Source organism: Protopterus annectens, chromosome 2.part0 (genome assembly GCF_019279795.1).
Source record: "Protopterus annectens isolate FY-2018-M chromosome 2.part0, PAN1.0, whole genome shotgun sequence".
Taxonomy (NCBI): Eukaryota; Metazoa; Chordata; order Ceratodontiformes; family Protopteridae; genus Protopterus; species Protopterus annectens.
In genome coordinates, this window is record NC_056728.1 from 1746809111 (window position 1) to 1746828023 (window position 18913).

Here is an 18913-nt window from a genome sequence, read left to right on the forward strand (position 1 = left end):
CACCCAGTTTCTCTGTGTTTCTATCATTAATTTTCTTAGCTTACTCTTTAAAATCCCATTATGACTCTTTAAAATCCCATTATGCCTCTCTACTAGCCCTGCTGATTGCGGGTGATATGCACAATGATTCTTTAGAGAAATACAAAAATGTTTACTTAACTGCTGTATGGTCTGATTCACGAAGTGTGTGCCATTGTCACTGTAGATCCTTTCCGGAATGCCGAATCTAGGGATGATTTCTTTAACAAGAACTTTGGCCACAGTCGTAGCATCTAGATTTTTAGTCAGAAAGGCTTCCACCCATCTGGAAAACATATCTACAATGACAAGACAATACTTCTTATTTTCACATTTATTCAACTCTATGAAATCCATACAATAAGTATGAAAAGGATATGGTGGTGTGGGGAAACTCCCTTGCTTGGGCTTTAACGCCCCTTGTGCATGATGTTTATTACAGATGTGGCATAACGAACAAAATTTTTTAGAGTAGTTTGTAAATCCGTACGTCGTGAACACTAGGTTCACCAGCTGTACCATCCCCCCCTGTTGAGACATGGCACTGCCCATGGCTCAACAAAGCTGCATATTTAAACAAATTAGATGGCAATATTGTTTTTTCTTTTTTAGAGATGTACAGCCTCTTTTCGAGAATTGCTTCTTGTTTTACCCATCCTTGTTTTTCAGTTTGCATAGTAAGTGTTTGCATTATCTTTAACATATCTAAGTCTAAAATCTCAGAGGGTTGTAGTTCCTCATTCAAAAGAAATACTTCTGAAGCTGCCTGCTTTGCAGCTGTATCAGCTCTCACATTACCTTTTGAAATCCTGTCCTGTTGCTTGGTATGAGCTGTGCATTTAGAAATAGCTACTTTCTGAGGTAACTGAATAGATTCTAAAAGATCTAAAATAAACTGCATGATTGATTGGTTTGCCAGTAGATGTTATCATTCCTCGATTTTTCCACTGTTGGGCAAAAACATGTACAGTAGAAAAAGCATACTGGCTGTCAGTAAAAATGTTTACACATTTACCCTTTGCTAAGGTACATGCCCGTGTCAAGGCAATCAATTCTGTTGCTTGTGCAGATAAACTATGTGGTAAAGATTTTGCTTAATGTCTGTGTCAGAAACTACTGCATATCCTACTAGGTTCTGTCCTGCAGGACCCTTTTTGCATGAGCCGTCCACGTAGTATGTCACCTCGGCATCATCCAAGGGAACATCCTTAAGATCTTTTCTAGGCAGTGTCTTTTGCTCAATCACCTGCAGGCAGCTGTGTGGTGTGCCATCTGCAGAGGTTGGGAGCAAGGTAGAAGGGTTCAAAGTCATACATCGTTCAATTGTCATATGAGGTTGGCTCAACAATATAGTCATACAGGAAAGATGCCTAGCAGGGAAAAGATATGCTACCTTCTCTTGCAGTAAAATAATTGTGACTGCATGAGGCACTCTCAATGTGAGAGGGTGGAACAACACTACTGAGGCTGAAGCCTGTACTGCCATTGCAGCTGCAACTGCTGCTTGTACACAGTGAGGTAAAGACCGCGCCACTGGGTCCAGTTGTGATGAATAATAAGCAATAGGGAGTTGCTTGTCCCCATGCTGCTGTGTTAACACTGATGTCATATAATCTTGCTTACAATCTACAGTTTGGAAAAAAACGTTTAGGATAGTTTGGTAATCCCAAAACTAATGAGGACGCTATTGACTGTTTCAGTTTGCAGAAAGCAGATTCTGCTTCTGGTGTCCATTGTATCAAATCCTGTGCTGCCATAGGCTTTTTATAAATCAGGTTAGTCAACGGTGCAGATTCCAAGGCATAGTTTGGAATCCAACTCCGACAAAAATTAGTCGTACCCAGGAAGGACATCATTTCCTTTTTGGTAGTGGGTTTTGGTGCTTGTAAAATCGCTATTTTTCTGTCCTCATCTAATGTTCTACCTTCCTTGGATATTACATATCCTAGGTATTTAACTTGTTTTTTCCAAAGCTGCAGTTTATTTTTGTTTACTTTATGTCCTTCAGTGGCTAGAAATTGTAATAGAAATATGGTACACTCTTTACAATCTTGCTGGGTGGGGGACGCCAGCAGGATATCGTCAACATAAAGCAAAATCTGACTACCTCTTGGTGGGGTAAATCCCACCAAGTTGCTTGCCATTTCTTGTGAGAATATTATTGGACTTTCACAATACCCCTGTGGTAGTCGTGTATATGTATACCTTTTCCCCTGAAATGCGAATTCAAACCAATGCTGGCTGTCAGGGTGTATCTGTATCGAAAAGAACGCATTGCTGATATCTACCACAGAAAAATATTTTTGTTGAGGTTTTAAATCATTCAACAGGGTGTGTGGGTCTGGCACCATAGGTGCCCTTGGTATTACTGCGTCATTTACAGCTTGTAAATCTTGGACCATACGCCACTCTCCATTTGATTTCTTAAGAGGAAATAAGGATGTGTTACATGGTGAATCAGGAGATTCCACCAGTACCCCTTCCTTAAGTAAAGCTGCTATAATAGGTTTGATTCCTACCTCTGCATCTTTTCTTAAGGGAAACTGTCTCTTTTGTGGTCTAAATGCTGACTTTGGCGTAATAGTAACTGGTCCTGCTGTACGAATAAGTCCTACATCTGATTTTCCTGTTGACCAGAGATTTCCTGGTATATTCTGTGAGGCATTTACTTTCTCCTTCAGTAGGAATGCCAATCAGCTGTCCTTGCTAGACTGCAAGTGTACAGCTGGGTGGGTCTGAGTTATCCAATTCAGCTTCTGCATTTGTATTCCTTGTTCTGACAGTTCTAACTCTGTCTGTTTTTCTCATCTCGTGACTTTTTCACCTAAGTCTACCCATTTTACATTCTTGTCCTTAGTTAAGCTAACATGTGGTAATCAATTAGATTTATAGAGTGCAAAGAACTCCTGGGGCAATGAACAGCTGGCTACACTGTCCCCTTCTGTGTCCCAGTACAGATTACATAATACCAATCTGTTTGCACGATTTCTAAACAATTTTTGCTCATATTCCTTATCAGGTCCTGGTGTATTACAATAATACAGAGTACAATGCAACAAATGTTGTTTATCAATGTCGAGGGAGGGGAACTTGCTGATGGCTACATTCATCAACTCTTTGGTCACCGCCCCTGGACCAGTCGTAACCAAGTCCTGGCTGTACCAATAAAACATTTCACCCTCCGATTGCACTGCAAAGGTATCAATTTGTCGCTGTGCTTCCATACCCTGCATAGTCGGAACTTCTGCTATACCAAATAGCTGCATAAGGTCTCTGCCCAAGAGGTTTACCAGGCATTTTGCAGATACAACAATTTTACTTTTCTGGGTCAATCCTGAAACAGGATCAGTTATCACAATACTATGGGAGAGGGGCTCCCGATACAGTTGTCCATTAGCTGCTTTCACTAATATGTAATCAGGTGACTCTGAATTCTCTGGCAGTTTGGAGGGATGTACCAGGGTCCGTGATGCCCCTGAGTCACACAAGAATCTGACTTTCCTCCCTTCTACCAGGAGTGTGACTTCTGGTTTCGTGTCTGCTAAATAGAGCTCTAAGCTCAATAAAGCCAAATCCAGTATTTCATTTTCTTCACTATCCGTGACTTCTTGCACTTCCTCTACTTTTTCTGTCACATTCTCTACTCCCTCTATCACATACTCATTTGTCCTTTCTCCGCTATCCCCTGCTAGTGATTCCTGACTACCATATAGTCAGTCCTCACCCTCCTTATCCTCCGCGGTTGCCTTCTTGTTTTTCTTGCAATCCCTTGCCAAGTGTCCTTTTTTACCGCATTTAAAACATTCACCCCTTTTCTTTCGCCCTTCAAAGTCCTCTGATGATTGATCAGATTGTTTGTTTCCCTGGTCATTTTTCTTGCCCTTTTTCCCGGACTGTACTACATATACTTCTGCTCCATCTTCTACAGAAAATACTTGGGCTTTCTTTTTCTTTTTGCTATTAAAATGCCTTTCGGCATGCCTAGCATATTCAAGCAATGACTGTAACCTGCTTGTACAATGGTCTACCATGTGTTTTGTAATAAAGCTGCTTATAGGTGCAATACTGCCTTTCAAAAATGCATTCTTTAACTGCTGCTCATATGGGGAATCGTGGATCTGATCTTCAGGAACCTGCATTCCACAATGGTTATTAAAACATTGTAATAGTCTGGCATAATATCGGTCAACAGCTTCACCTTCCTGTTGGATGCATTGATTAATGCAAGTCCAGTCTGCCCTAGGCTTTCATTTCTCAGAGATTCGGTCTGTAAGACCTTTTACTCTGTTGTCTAATTCTGCGCTGCTATGTGGGAGGGGCCTGAGCGCAATATCACAGGGATTTCAGTCACCACTAATCATGTGCCAATCTGGTCCCACAATTTGTCTGACTACTTTTTCTACCTCTTCTCTGTTTAAATTATAACTCAGCCTAATTTCTTGCAAATCTTCTAAGAACTTTTTAAATTTAACTTTTGGATGGGGAATTCCCTCAGTGGCTTTCCGGATGTCTTCCGGAGTCCAGGGTCTATACACTAGAATTGTTGGGTCCTGACCTTCTTGCCCTGCCTGAGGATTAGGCACTTCTGTAAGTGGGCATATTTCTTCTTCACTCATAAATCGTGAATTTCTACCCATTTGATATAACTCAATGTCCCCTTTTGAGTTTCCTGCCCGTGTTCGAGACCTGGTCTCGACGGGATCTCTAACAAATGGTTTTGCTTTTGTAATGTCTCTACTTGCAATGACAGCAGGATATCGCAGGGGTGGACTAATTTGTTCACTTGCCTCATATTCTGGTAAAGGAGGCAGAGGGGCTGATGCTATTACTAAGTTATTGTCCTCCTTATCTAAAAACATTGCTTTTGAATTATTACTCTTTTGTTCCCTTCGGTTTACTTCCTCAACCCACCTGTGTGCCTGAGGAATTCCTAATTGACATTGCTTTTTTACCCGACCTTTAGAATCAGTTTTAAGCTGTTTGACAAGTTTGACAAGTGAGGATTTCTCTAGTTTACCATCAAGTTCATAATTATTAACCCATTTTGAGTAGTATTTAATATTATCAGCACACTGTGACTGCATGTATTTCACGTCTTCGGTTAACGGTGGATTTTGGGACCTTTTTGTACAATTATTACCCATTTTGTTCTACCCTTTTAATCATTACATAACTCCTTGTTTTTAACATGGTACCACGGATATTTTTATAGTCTCTTCAGAATGACTGCCTACCTCCTCTGTTTCCCTGATCTATGACAAGACAGTAATATTTATGTCCCTGACTTATAAGTAAAGTCTTAACAGAACAAATACAAATCTAGCCCCTGATCTAAAACAGAAAAAGAAGGTAGATTCACTTTACCCGAGCCTTCGTGATTGATCACCTGGTTTGAGTAAACCCGTCCTTCAGTTGCAGATCAGAAAGTGGCTGGCCTCTTTTGTACGACAATTCAGTCGGAGGACTTTTCAAGTAAGAAGAACCGATGTGGTTTCTTCCCCGTACGGTTTCAAGCCACCTGGCCTATCTGATCCGAGGCGAAGTGAAGGTTTCCGGTCCGAAGGACCAATCTGTCAAAGGAAAAAACTTCAAAGACCAATACACGTAAGGTTCAGTTAAGGCACTTTAATTTACTTGCAGCAAGGAGACAAAAACATGCAAATACAAGGATTTGTCTAACTACTAACAGGAAGTATGTTCATTCTTATACTATTTTACAAGACATGGCCTTCTAAGCTGACATAATCAAGCACAAGTCTAAGCATTGTTCTACAGCAGATGTTACTTCAGATTTTCTGCTGACATGACTAGAATTGTGAGAAACTTTTCAGAAAAACAACCTGGCCTTGGTGATCATTAATCTGTTTACAAGCGTCTATTGTACAATGTTACTTTTCAAGGTACTTTTCTAATACAGATACAAGCAAATGCTGATTGCAGTTCATATTTTCAAGCAGGCTTTGTACTAATTATCTGTAACTTCTACAGCTGTGTATTTTCTCATGGCACAGCGGAACTTCTTGTCTAAGTTTCATACAAGTAGTATTGTTCTATTCATTATTTTCCTAACGCAAACAGAAATCACCTGCTTCTCAGTAAATTTCCAAGGCACAAGCAAGATTTTAGCTAACAGTACAAGGTCAGAAAGCAACTGCAGTTTGTACAGATTTATGCAGTATGAAATAGAATAAATGTGTTAACCCTAAGCTGTAAATGCACTAAGCATATTGCTAATACACACATTAATAAATATTTTTCTAACAGAATGATATTCACTTTATCCTGTTTAATGCATAAAGTTAAGAAATGCAAATCTGAAATGTCCATTCATCAATCCATCCCTAACCCTTTTCTCATTTTTGCACATGGGGTCAAGGTGCTATATATTAGATAATATACATTTCTGGTGTGGATTTCTACTGAAATATTTTCGACTAAAATTTCACAGCATGTGCGTACTAATAATCAAAGAAAATGCATATATTTCTATTTACTGCTTGTAGTCTGCATGCTTAAGTTGAACAAAAGCACATACTACAAAAATATCTACTGCATAACACTACATATGCACAATTTTGCAAAAATTCTATTATCTGAAGCCAAGCCAAATTTGCAAATCTATCTTCATCCTTAAATATGCAACCCACAAGAAATATACAGTGAATATCAGGCAATGAAATGGGAACCTATGAAGACAGCAGATGTCTGCAAGTATATGAAGATTTTGAACATGTGGAAATAATATTTTTCAGTGATTAATGATCTTTCGCAAGTCCAATAACAACTTAAGAAAATTTACAGTAGCAAGTAACTATAATAACAAAAATGTATAACCATTGGGTTGATGCACCTAGCATCTCCCAGTAGTACACCATTTATTACTCCTTCAGCTAGATAATTTTTAAAAACCTCTGGAATTTTCATTTAATACATTAGTACTTTCACTTTCCATGCTCTTTCTTAATTACTTTACTGAAACTTTAATTCTCAGGGGTGAGAGCCCAACGACTCATTCATTTTCACAGGGGGAAGGTCAAGTTCACTGTACATACCATTCATTCAAAATCTGACCTTCCCTTTTATAACAGTTTAGTCTTCTACATTCCCATGTATGCCCAGTGATGTATTTGAAATTGGCTTACCAATGGACATTCTTAAGTGGTGTAAGCCCACAGGTGCCCCATTCTCTGAGGCAAATTTCTTGGTTGGCTTTCCATTGTCTAATGAAGAGTGTGAATGGAACAGCCATTCCCAGGCATGTACCCCTCTCCTCTCAGCTTCAGAGGGGTAAACAGGCTTATCTGCCTTACTCTTTTCCTTCCTCCAGTCAGCTCCTCCAGTGTTGGGATGACTAATCAGTCCAGGTCATCTGGGTTGCAGTCAAGGCTTTATTACTCTATGTCATGGAACCAAAAGTACTTTCACATTTAAGTTACTATTTAAAACTCCCATTTTCTCCATAGGTAGAGGTACAGAAATGGCAATCTATCCTCAGAGGCACTGTAAAAAATTTGTTTGCACAAGACTAGATCACTACAGAGATAGCCTGACTAATCTTCTCTGATGGCTGTTGATGGAAGGGGGTATATATGTGACACTTGACATTGCTGTACCATCAGCACCCTCCTCTTGATGGAGGGAGTATATATGTGACACTTGACATTGCTGCACCATCAGCACCCTCCTCTTGATGGAGGGCGGTATATATGTGACACTTGACATTGCTGCACCATCAGCACCCTCCTCTTGATGGAGGGGGTATATATGTGACACTTGACATTGCTGCACCATCAGCACCCTCCTCTTGATGGAAGGGGGTATATATGTGACACTTGACATTGCTGTACCATCAGCACCCTCCTCTTGATGGAGGGAGTATATGCGTGACACTTGACATTGCTGCATCATCTATTCTTTATCATAGTCTTTACTTCTATTCTTATAAAATCCATATTTAATCATAACCATATTTATTTTATCCACTTCTTTTATATTTTTGAAAAAATCTTCTTTACATAGTTTTCCCCATAACTTTTTTACTTGTTTACATCTCAGAAACATGTTCTGTAGCTTCTTCTTCTTCTTGACAATGTAAACATGTTATAGCATGTTTCTTCTTATATGGCATATTTCCTTTTACTGGCAATTTATCTATTACCAGTCTCCACAAAAAACAATTGACATTCTACTTTCTGATTACACCATTTGCTTATTATATTATTATGTTTTCATCTGCTAGATTTGCCCATGATTTTACATTGTAATGTTTTATCATTGCATTCTTATACTGTACTTTTCTATATTTTTCTATATCATCAATTTTTATTTTCCACAAAAATATTTTTTTTTCTTGGTAACATTTTATTTCTTCATTTATATACTCTTTTTCTCATTTTTACCATATCCCAGATTATTCATATTTATATATACAATTTTGAGGATCCAACAGTGGTGTGGCGGTTAGCACTGTCACCTCACAGTAAGAGGTTCTCTGGTTCTATTCTCAGTTGGCATGCCTTCTGTGTGTAGTCTGCATGTCCTCCATGCATTTGTATGGGTTTCCACTGGGTGCTTTGGTTTCCTCCCACATTCCAAAGACATGCAGTAGGTAGATTGAACACTCTAAATTGGCCCTAGGTACAAGTGTGTGTTGCACCCTCTGAGGAGGGTTGGGCATCGGGCTAGCAACCTGATAACATAAAACCCGTACCTGTTACAGAAATGAGTGCTGAAGGGTGCTCATTGCCCGATGTGCTAAATGCATGGGAGTGAATCCAGGATATATACAATTTTACTACTAATCTCTCATCTTTTTCATTTATCCACTTTAACATTTAGTATAAATTTAATGAAGCAGCATATACCTCTGGGTTAATTGACCCTAAATCTCCTTCTTCTTTATTTGCACACAAAATTCCTCTTTTTACTGGGTTTAATCTAAAACCCCATATAAATAAAAAAAATATCTCCAATAATTCCTTTTTAAATACTCTTGGTAACATAAATGCACTTGCTAAATACATTATTTTCCCATCAGTACTGAATTTATCAGATAAGCCTTTTTCTCTGAAAATGTATATGTTCTCCAGAAAAGACAGGCTTGTTTTATTTCTTCTATTGTTTTTTCTCATTGAATTCTGCTTACATCTTTATTCCTAAATTTTGTACCTAACACAGAAATTTCATTAATTGTAAAATATGCACCCCCTGTCTTTACTGCATCACCTAAACCTTTACTTCTATCTTTATTTAAAACCATCCCTATCACTCCTAGACACTCATTTGTACACATTATTGCTTCTTTTATACAAATTTAGTTTTTTTTGTTTTGCAATTATTATAATGTCATCTACATATAGTCTAGATGATTGTCACTGCTGAAGGGGCAACCTGACCCCATGTGCAAAAATGTGAAAAAGGGGTTGCAGATGGATGGATATGAATATGTTAACAGAACTAAAATTCTTAATCATTCAGGTTTTATATACCCTGCCTACTTTATTTTCTAATTTATTTCACATACTATCACATTCATAATTAATGCAAAGAGTATACAACTCACTGGACATCCCCATCTTACACCACCCTTCATGTGTACATCTTGGGTTAACCAGTCATTTACAAGTATTTTTATTTTATTATTACTATACACTAACAAATATAATTTCCTCACTTTTTCACTTATAGTATATTATTTCATTATAATAAACCACAAAACTACTGGCAAACCTTGGGATAAAAGCTCCATGGCACAAAATCAGAAACACAATTAGTAAAGTCAAATAACTGTTCATGGAGCTACCAGGCCAAATAAATCTCTCGTCACAACAGCAACAGCATATAACAGTCCATATGAATGAAGCAAATATTCTGTATATAAAAACTCAGATTTATTCATCGATGGTAAGCACTTTCACCTAGGAGCTTCTTCAGACCAAGTTGGTGACTTGGTCTGAAGAAGCTCCTAAGTGAAAGCGCTTACCATCGATGAATAAATCTGAGCTTTTTATATACAGAATTTTTGCTTCATTTCTATGGACTGTTATATGCTGTTGCAGTTGTGACGAGAGATTTATTTGGCCTGGTAGCTCCGTGAACAATTATTTGACTTTACTAATATTATTTCATTATCATTCATAAGATTTTATGTCCAATTGTGTCAAATGCCATATTAAGGTCTCTTATAAGAATTTTCACTTATTTTTTTTTTGTTCATAATATCATCCACAATTTCTTTAGCATTAATAATTCTTGAAAATCCTTCCCCTTTATACTATATATGCTATCTTCCATAATATTTTCCATTTTAGTTTCAAATCTTTTTTGTATTATTTTCATAAAGATTTTATAATCATTATTATTCAATACTATCAGTCTCCAGTTTTTTTGTCTCCTATCTTCCTACTTTCATACGAATTTAAGTATTCCACTAAATAATTCTTTATGCATAAAACCTTCATTAAACTGTTCATTAAAAATCTTTAAAAAATATGTTTTTGCCAATTTTAATGACCCACCACCGGACCAGTAATTGAGGACCATCAACCCTCACCATTGGCACCTGTGGGGGACGTTCACTGGGAGGATAACAGGTACATACACAGTATTTCCAGGTGCAGCTCTCTACATCAAGTGCAATTTCCTTTAAGAGCACACAGAAACCACAGTCAGCCCAGGGCTGGTTTCTCCTCTTTCTCCAGATCCCCAGTAAGGCTCCCCACTGTATAGCCAAAGAGTTGAGTCCTTAGCTAGGGTTCCAAGCCAAGTCCTCCAACAAAACACACACACACACACACACACACACACACACACACACACACACACACACACACACACACACACACACACACACACACACACACATCTGGGAAAGGTTGCCACAAGTTTACTAGCTATGCCCTCATATGTCCAGACTATAAGTTAGTTACCAGTGCCACCAACCCCTCCACCAGCTACTTTAAAACTCTTAACAGAAGGTATCTAATTTTATTGTGTAATATTAATACTAATACAAAACGTAGTTTGACCAAGAGCAAGGCTATTAGGAGTGGCTCACACAGTGTCACCAAATAAATATGCAAAGTGCTCTCAAAACTTAAATATCTCTACAAAAATCAGCTGCAATGAAAGGTTTAAATATATTTAATAATAAATAATACAAGAACAAGAAGATACTAAGTGTATATTCACAGTGATATCAGAGTTCAAAATCACAGGAAATATTTAAAACAACATTGAAGGACAGTCTCAGACAAATAAAGAAAAATAATATTTAAACTAAGCTTCACTACATTCCTGACTGTATCTGTGTGAATTACTATTTCCTAATAACTTACTTAATTAAAGCAATGCAGATGATGTGGTGAATATTTCTTCTTGTTTTCAGGTCCAAGACAGAATACAGAATGCTCTGTCTCACTTAGATACTTCTCAAAATAATATCTAAAATATTACTGCCAGGATAGCTTGCAGAATTACATCATTTCTGGTCATCTGACTTCTAGTTCCTATTCCTGTAAGCTGGCAGGACTTAGCACCTACCTGTAAAAATACACACACAAGGGCTTTTGGTCAGATTTTGGCAGGTGCTGGAATTCATAAAAGAATTGAATACCTCCATACTTCCAGAGTGCAATTAGTTCACCCCAAAGATAATGCAAAAAGCTTTCTAGTAGAGACTTTGTCTCTGGCTGCATTGAAACCTGTGAGATTACATCATTATGGCCTAGCCTATAAAGTAACGTGATTTAATTTCAGATATTTTTCTAAAGTTTTCTGGACTGAGGTTAATCCTCCACTTTCCACTGTTAAAACATATACGTTTAAACTGTTACAATGGTGCATGTACATTTCTGTTCTCTCCAGTAAAGCACACTGTGCATACATTTCAAACCCAATCACTTTACAAAATATCTTTTTAACACAAATGTCTGTACAAACCAGTTTGATATACACATGACATACAGCTCTCTAATACATTTGCACCACCAGCATCTTGTATGACCCACAGTTCTAATACATTTGTAACACAAGCATCTTGCATAAATCAGTTTGATATTTACAAATGACATATAACAATTTACAAAATTCCAGCTAGTTGTGCTGGCAGTGCCTCCTTTTGTCACACCAATCCCTTAAATTTTTATACATTTCATACCCTATTCCATCCGGTCCTGTAGATGAATCTTTATTTACTTGCCCTAATACTTTATCTAGCTCATTTAAAGAAATTTCCTTTTCCAACTCTTTATTCTCTTTTTCTTCTGTTAACTTTTTTACTTTCCATGTTTTTTATACTACCTTTTTCTTTACACATTTTTGTAGATATTGTACTACAGTATTCATGATCTTTTCCTGAGTTTTCAATTTCTCATTTGAATTTTTTTATTTTTCTCATTACACTACCATTTTACTTTACTAATTTGCTTAAGTAACTGATACTTCTTCTCGTTTTCCTTGTAAAAATATCTTTGCTTATATAACAATTATTGTATTTTTTCTTGATTTCTTTTATATAATTATTTTTATTTGTCAGAGTACTTTCTATTATTATATACTAAATCTTCCAATACTTCATAATATGTTATTTTATATTTTTCTTTCTGTAATTTTCTCACATCATATTGCCACTGTAAAATATTTTTCCAAAAATATCACCCACCATTCAGACCAGTTTTTATAAAATGTTCTCATAGCAATATTATCTTTCCATAACTATATTACTAATCTCTTACCTTCTTCATTCCATGCTTTCTCGTTTATCCTTTTTATTCCTTTGCCTATTTTTATGCACTCATTGTTTTCCTTTATCTCTAGCCATATTGCAAGATGATCAGAAAATCCTGTTTCAACCACCTCTCCTCATATAACTAAACCTTTTGATATTCTAAAATAATCTATTTCAGTTCTACACATACCCCTTTTGTAAGTCCATGAATTTCTGTCCCAACATTTTAACTTACCACATCTTACAGCTTCTAATATTTTTATATCATTTCCTTTCTTTTTAAGCTTGCCTCTTAAATCATAGTTAAAGTGTCCTGTTATTATAATATTCATATTTATCACTACATAGCCAAAATCTGATGAAACAAGCATTCCTCTTCTTTACAGTAGGTATAAGAATATAATGTTAAAATTCTATATACTTGTACTTTCCATTTTAAATCTGCAATGGTTAATCTTCCCATTTTTTGCTAAAAATTACATCTAATATATTTACTATATTTCTACAGAATACAACTATTCCAGAACATCTTTCATTTCTCAAATTTCAGATTATCATCCCACCCTCTAGTTTCTCTGCTTGCAATTTTTCATTTGTTAAAACCCTTGCATCTTCTAATATAACTACATCTACATCACATGTATTATACCATTCCAAATTCCTATTCTTCTTACTATATTCTTAATACTATTCACACTTACAGAAAGCACTGCAAAATTTTCATTTTCCCTTTTCCTTAAATTCATGGTTTCATAAGTTCATAGCCAACCCAACAGTAAGAATCAAACAATGTACATTATACCAACCCCCAGTCATTAGCTGTATATACTCTTTTTCATCAATTTTCTTTTTCTTTTCTTCTTTTGTACTGAGCCCATAAATTCCCTTTTCTGTCTTATACTCTTTTACCAATAGAATAATTTTTTTCTTTTACTACCTCCAAATTTATGTCTTCTCCATCACTTATTTCATAACCTTCTTCTATGTCCTATTTATTATTTTTTCTGAACTATTTTTATTTCTATTTCTACCACTTCTAAAATGTCTTCTCTTTCTTCATTTTCTTCTCTTTCTTTTTCCTTACTTAGGTTATTTTAATTTTTGCAATCCATCCATAAAGGTCCGATTTTATTACATTTATAACATTTCAGTTCACATTTTTTTTGCATCATGTCCCATATCCCCACAAATATAACATTTCTTTTGTCACAGTTGCTCATCAAATGTCCTTCTTTTCCACACACACAAAAAAATGTTTTGGGTTCCCCAGTATTTTATGACACCCCTATTCCCCTCCACATTTATCATGCTTGGTATATGTATACATTTTTCTTTTTCTCTTTTTAACACACTATTACATTCCCAGCCCCAGCCTATAAATCCCTTTTGTCATAAACTTTTGCAATGTCCAGTACTTCTTTACATAACGTTTTCAAATGTCCTTTCAAAGTCTCTCTTTCTACCTCTGTTCAAAATTGTACATGATTTTTCTTTTTTTATTTCCCTGTTAAATGATTTTATCACTTAAATATTCTATCGGTTTCACTCTTTCTTTTTTCATATTCTCCAAGAAAAATTTCCATTGAAAAAACAGTCTCAGATATAATGTCACAAAATGTCTCTTTGTTAATACGAATAAATGTTCTTACCTCATGTGCTTTTACACCCAAAGGAGCTATTAAATTGTCCCGGACTTCATACTTGCCCATTTCTTTGTCTTCTTTACTTTGAATCCTTACCACACACATCCATTTTTCATTTGCTTCTGCCTTCTTTTCTGCTACTCCACTTTTGTGTTCTTTTACTTTCTCTGCATATGTTTTCTTTTCCATCTCATTGCTATACTTCAGGATTGTCTCTGCATCCTCCTTTGCATTTTCTCCATAATGTCCCCCAGGAAACATCTCCTTCATTTTCTGGCTCACTTTGCACCACCATTTATTTAAGTAAATCTTCCCAAAATCCTCTCAACTGGAGGGTTGTAATTATACATCCATCATGTACTGACACATCTTCAATCAGATTTATTTTCTAACATTTCCTTAGAATCCTGCACACATTCTCCAGTCTTGATATTTGCTTTTTCCTTCATTTCTTTTACCACTCCATTTTCTCCTTTTCTCTATATCTGCTTCCCTGTTTCTTCGGGCCACCTCTGCTCCTCCAAAATGGGTTCCACGCCCAACAACAATGAGTAGGGGAAGTTCCCAAATGCCTTGGTCATATTTTCCCTAGTAGTATAAATACCACCTCAGGACACCTTGAAAAGAAGAGGTCACTAGCCTAATGTGATTAACCCAGTCAACAAAGGATAAATAAGCCAATAAATAAACAAACAAATAAACAAGTAAGTAAATAAATAAATAAAATAGTGTTCCTCATATTGTTTAATCTAAGCTCACTCATGGGATTTATTCCCAAATGATGGCGCACCATAATGCTGATGTATATCCACAAAGGTGGCCCACCATGGACACTGAACATATAAGCCTGATCTGCAAAGCTGTGGAACACATCATAGCTGATTTCATTATTTATAATATCAGACATTTCATTGGGTTAAATCCACAACAGAATGGCTTTGTCAGAGGGAGATCATGCCTAGTAAATATAGTTAACTTCTTCAAGAGAGTCACGCATGCTATTGACAATGGTCAAGCTGTTGACACAGCATATCTTGACCTAGTCAAACCATTTGACACAATACCTCATGTAGGCACTGTAAGTAAAATAGCTGCTTTAAATATACATCCAAATGTGGTAAGATGGATAACAAACTAACTAAAAGACAGAACATATATACTTTGTGTGACAGGTGCCTCATTTGAGCCTATATTCAACCAACAGAGTCTCCCAGGGTACCGTACTGAGACAGCTCCTTTTCAGCATTTACTGCTCTGATCTCAAAACTGAGAGCCAGGACCTCCAGTTAATTAAGTCTGCAAATGCCTACAAACTGGTGTGATTCTTAAAACCCCACTCTGACACCTATAACCTTAAGAAGGAAGTTCCCTAGTTAATATCTGGTGTACTGAAAACAGGCTCAGATTAAATGTGAAAAAGTATAGTATTATTTCATTTGGCAAATAACCTTTACCCTCAACATACAGTAACCTTCACCCTCGCTATATAGTATACAGTATCCTTCTTACTAAATGAAAATGTAGTCAGGGACCTGTATCCCTGGTTTGACAGTTCCTTCTCTTTAAATCATCCTGTGGTAACTGTAGTCAGAAAATAATTTTATGTAACACAACCAATAATCAAAGGTATATCATCTAAATCTAAAAGTGTCATGATTCTCTTATATTCAGCACTAAGGCATACTACCCCCTTCAAGCTAAATCTCACTTGAAATATCAAACAACTACAGAAGCCCCAGAGGCTCCCAATTGAGAACATTTCAGGCTTAAATACTGTGAACTATCAAGACAGGCTAAAAACTCTATCCCTTTACCCAGTAGCAGATAGACTCTTGAAGGAATATCTGTGATTTGCCTACTGTGCCATTAGAGATCCTGATGTCTTTGATCTGGTATATCTCCCAAGACTAATAACTTAGCAAACACCAGAAGCAGGGACCTAAATATTCATCAGCAGATAAATAGAAAGTGATGGGGGAATTGATTCATTATACAGCACCAACTTATTCTCTGGAATAAGTTGCAGGTTAAGCAGTGAGATAAATTCTCATCTTTCAAACAGTACATACATGATTGGCCAGGTAGTCTTAAATTTAATTCATAATTATCTGGCCTAGCACTCATTGAGAAAAGAGCTATGCCCTGAAAGTGGGCATCAACAAGGCTTGATGGTTCCAAGACAAAGATGTCTTGAAACTTCTATTAATCTTATGAACATAACTACATAAATCTTCATCTGGCACATCCCCTGAAGAGCCATTTGACCATAATGATTTTTGACATCTAAAAGTATTAAAAGTATAGCTAAGTGGAAATAAAACTGCATTTTTATGGAGGTGCAAAGGTTCTGAACATCCCATATAGAGCTTTGTTTCTCCTGCAACCCTGCTAATTATACAATCAAGTCTGGGATTAACATACCTGAGTAATAAAAAGAAATCTCCCTTCACACAATTCCCCCCTTTAAAAATTACGATTTTCAGTCCATGTTGAACACTTCAACTTAGCCATGTGGTAGTCAGCTGATGCTTCCCCAAATATTCAGCTTGTTCCTTGTATTCCTAGATCATGAACCCCTTACTCTCATCAAACCAATAAACATTTTCCAATTTAAGTGCAGGTTTGCAGTATGATATAGTCAGTTAATATGGATAGAAATATTTTATTTTTTGCAATTTCATGATGAAAGCACTGAAACAATGATTTCATTAAGGGACATTCCTTATATAAGTGAATATGAAATTAATTCAAAATCAGTCCAAAATGCCTTAAATGCTGTATTACAGTACTAGTTAGGTGAAAAAATATTAATATTATTAACATCATTTTCTAAGTGTTATTGATTTTTTCTTTAAACAAACCACAAAATAGTGGAGATAAGCAATTTTTGAGGTAGAAGTAAGAGATCAGAGACTGCACATCCTTAACATTAATACAGGCAGAACAAGCTTTTGCATTACTACAGATTGCCACAGGATAGCCTTGTAGTCTATTTATTTATATTTTATTAATTGAATTAGTCTTACCTGGTATTGTTCAGTTATAGAAGAAACCTTGGATGAAAAGTTCTTTTGGATTACAAATATACAAACAGTGATGACAAAACAATTTAGTATTATATTCTTACCTAAGGTATGTACATTAACAGAGTACTTGTGAAGTTTTTCAATGCATATATTGTTAGTTAATATTGCATAGCAAAGTCTACAGTCATTGTATTTATATTTCCTTTAAAGTCAATCTGTAACTGTCTTACAGAGAGTAGAATATTTAAATTGTGAATAACTTTACAAAGAAAATGAAAGAACATCTACACAGCAAGCTGAGAGAAGATAAAAGGTATATTTGTGAGTATATATTTATATAAATCACGTATGTTAATTTCTTGCCTTCTCTGCCTCCTTTTAATTAGACATCACCTTACCTTGAGCAGCACATGCAGATATCAGTGCCATTAATTTCAGCAATAATAGACCTTCCATATTTTCTGAAAATCTACAAAAGAACAATTTTATCTTTAGTTGCAAATTACTTGAACATCTTAATATTGCTTCCAGAACACCTTATATTTTGTTTTTGTTTTACATTTGTTTACTGGGGTAGTACAATGATCACAAGGGACTATTTGTAGGTATAACCTAGGTGGAATAATTCACAAATAAAATAAAGGGGAACAGGAAGGTAACAAACTATATATATCAAAAACAAAACAGAAAACAGTAATATTTAAGAAACACAGAACAGTAGCAATTATTAGATGTAGCAGCAACTAAAAGAGAAATGCATAATAAATGCCTGTCATAATAGCAATTTTCTGGTGTAGAATCCAAATAGCACCGTGATTTTTGACCACACTATTTCTTACTTGCTTTATAGTGATAGACAAGGTTAACTAAGCCATCCAGCAGGAGACATAATTGCTGTTAAAAACAGGGAATGTCTGTTTTCCTGCAGAGACAATTTACTGGACTATTTTTGTCTGAGTGAGATTGTGTATGTTGAGCCACCATATGAAAACAGCATGTGCACTTATTTTCCTCCGTACACCAGTAGTCCCAGAGATAAAGTTTAGTAAGGGCAGACACTATGAGAAGAACTGCCCCACAAATGAAATAATGTTGTTTCCTTACTGGTGTTTTTTTCTAGAAAACCAATTAATTAGGAGCCATATGATAGCAACACATAGTTTGGTGAGTTTTGGTTTACTGAAACATAGCAAACCAATGCAAATGATAAGCATACAAGGTCAGGCTTCATATACACATATCAGTCAGTCAAGCTTCAAGCTTATTGCACAACAAAACACCACTCATATCCAAAAGTTCAAATCAAATGTTGATATGTGTTTGTGTGGTAGCAGCTAATCAGCTCATACATAAGGATATATATTTCACTCAGATAGTAAATGATATAATCATTGAGTCAAATGCCATATCTGTGTTCATCGGACTAGACCGCAAGGTAGTCTACTCTGTAGAATAGATCACTAACTACTTTTCTGTACACAAATGGAAGTAATAGGGAA

At 36.1% G+C, this 18913-nt stretch overlaps 1 protein-coding gene across 1 annotated transcript in view; it reads right to left on the reverse strand.

Annotated features, from left to right (window-relative positions):
* Positions 1-17877, reverse strand: part of LOC122793601 (trypsin-3-like) — a 234833-nt gene extending 216956 nt beyond the window's left edge. The window contains exon 1 of the mRNA XM_044061773.1: positions 17813-17877. Within this exon, the coding sequence (XP_043917708.1) occupies positions 17813-17870 (58 nt within the window). The 5' untranslated portion in view covers positions 17871-17877. The remainder of the gene's footprint in view (positions 1-17812) is intronic.
* Between the last annotated feature and the right edge of the window lie 1036 nt (positions 17878-18913).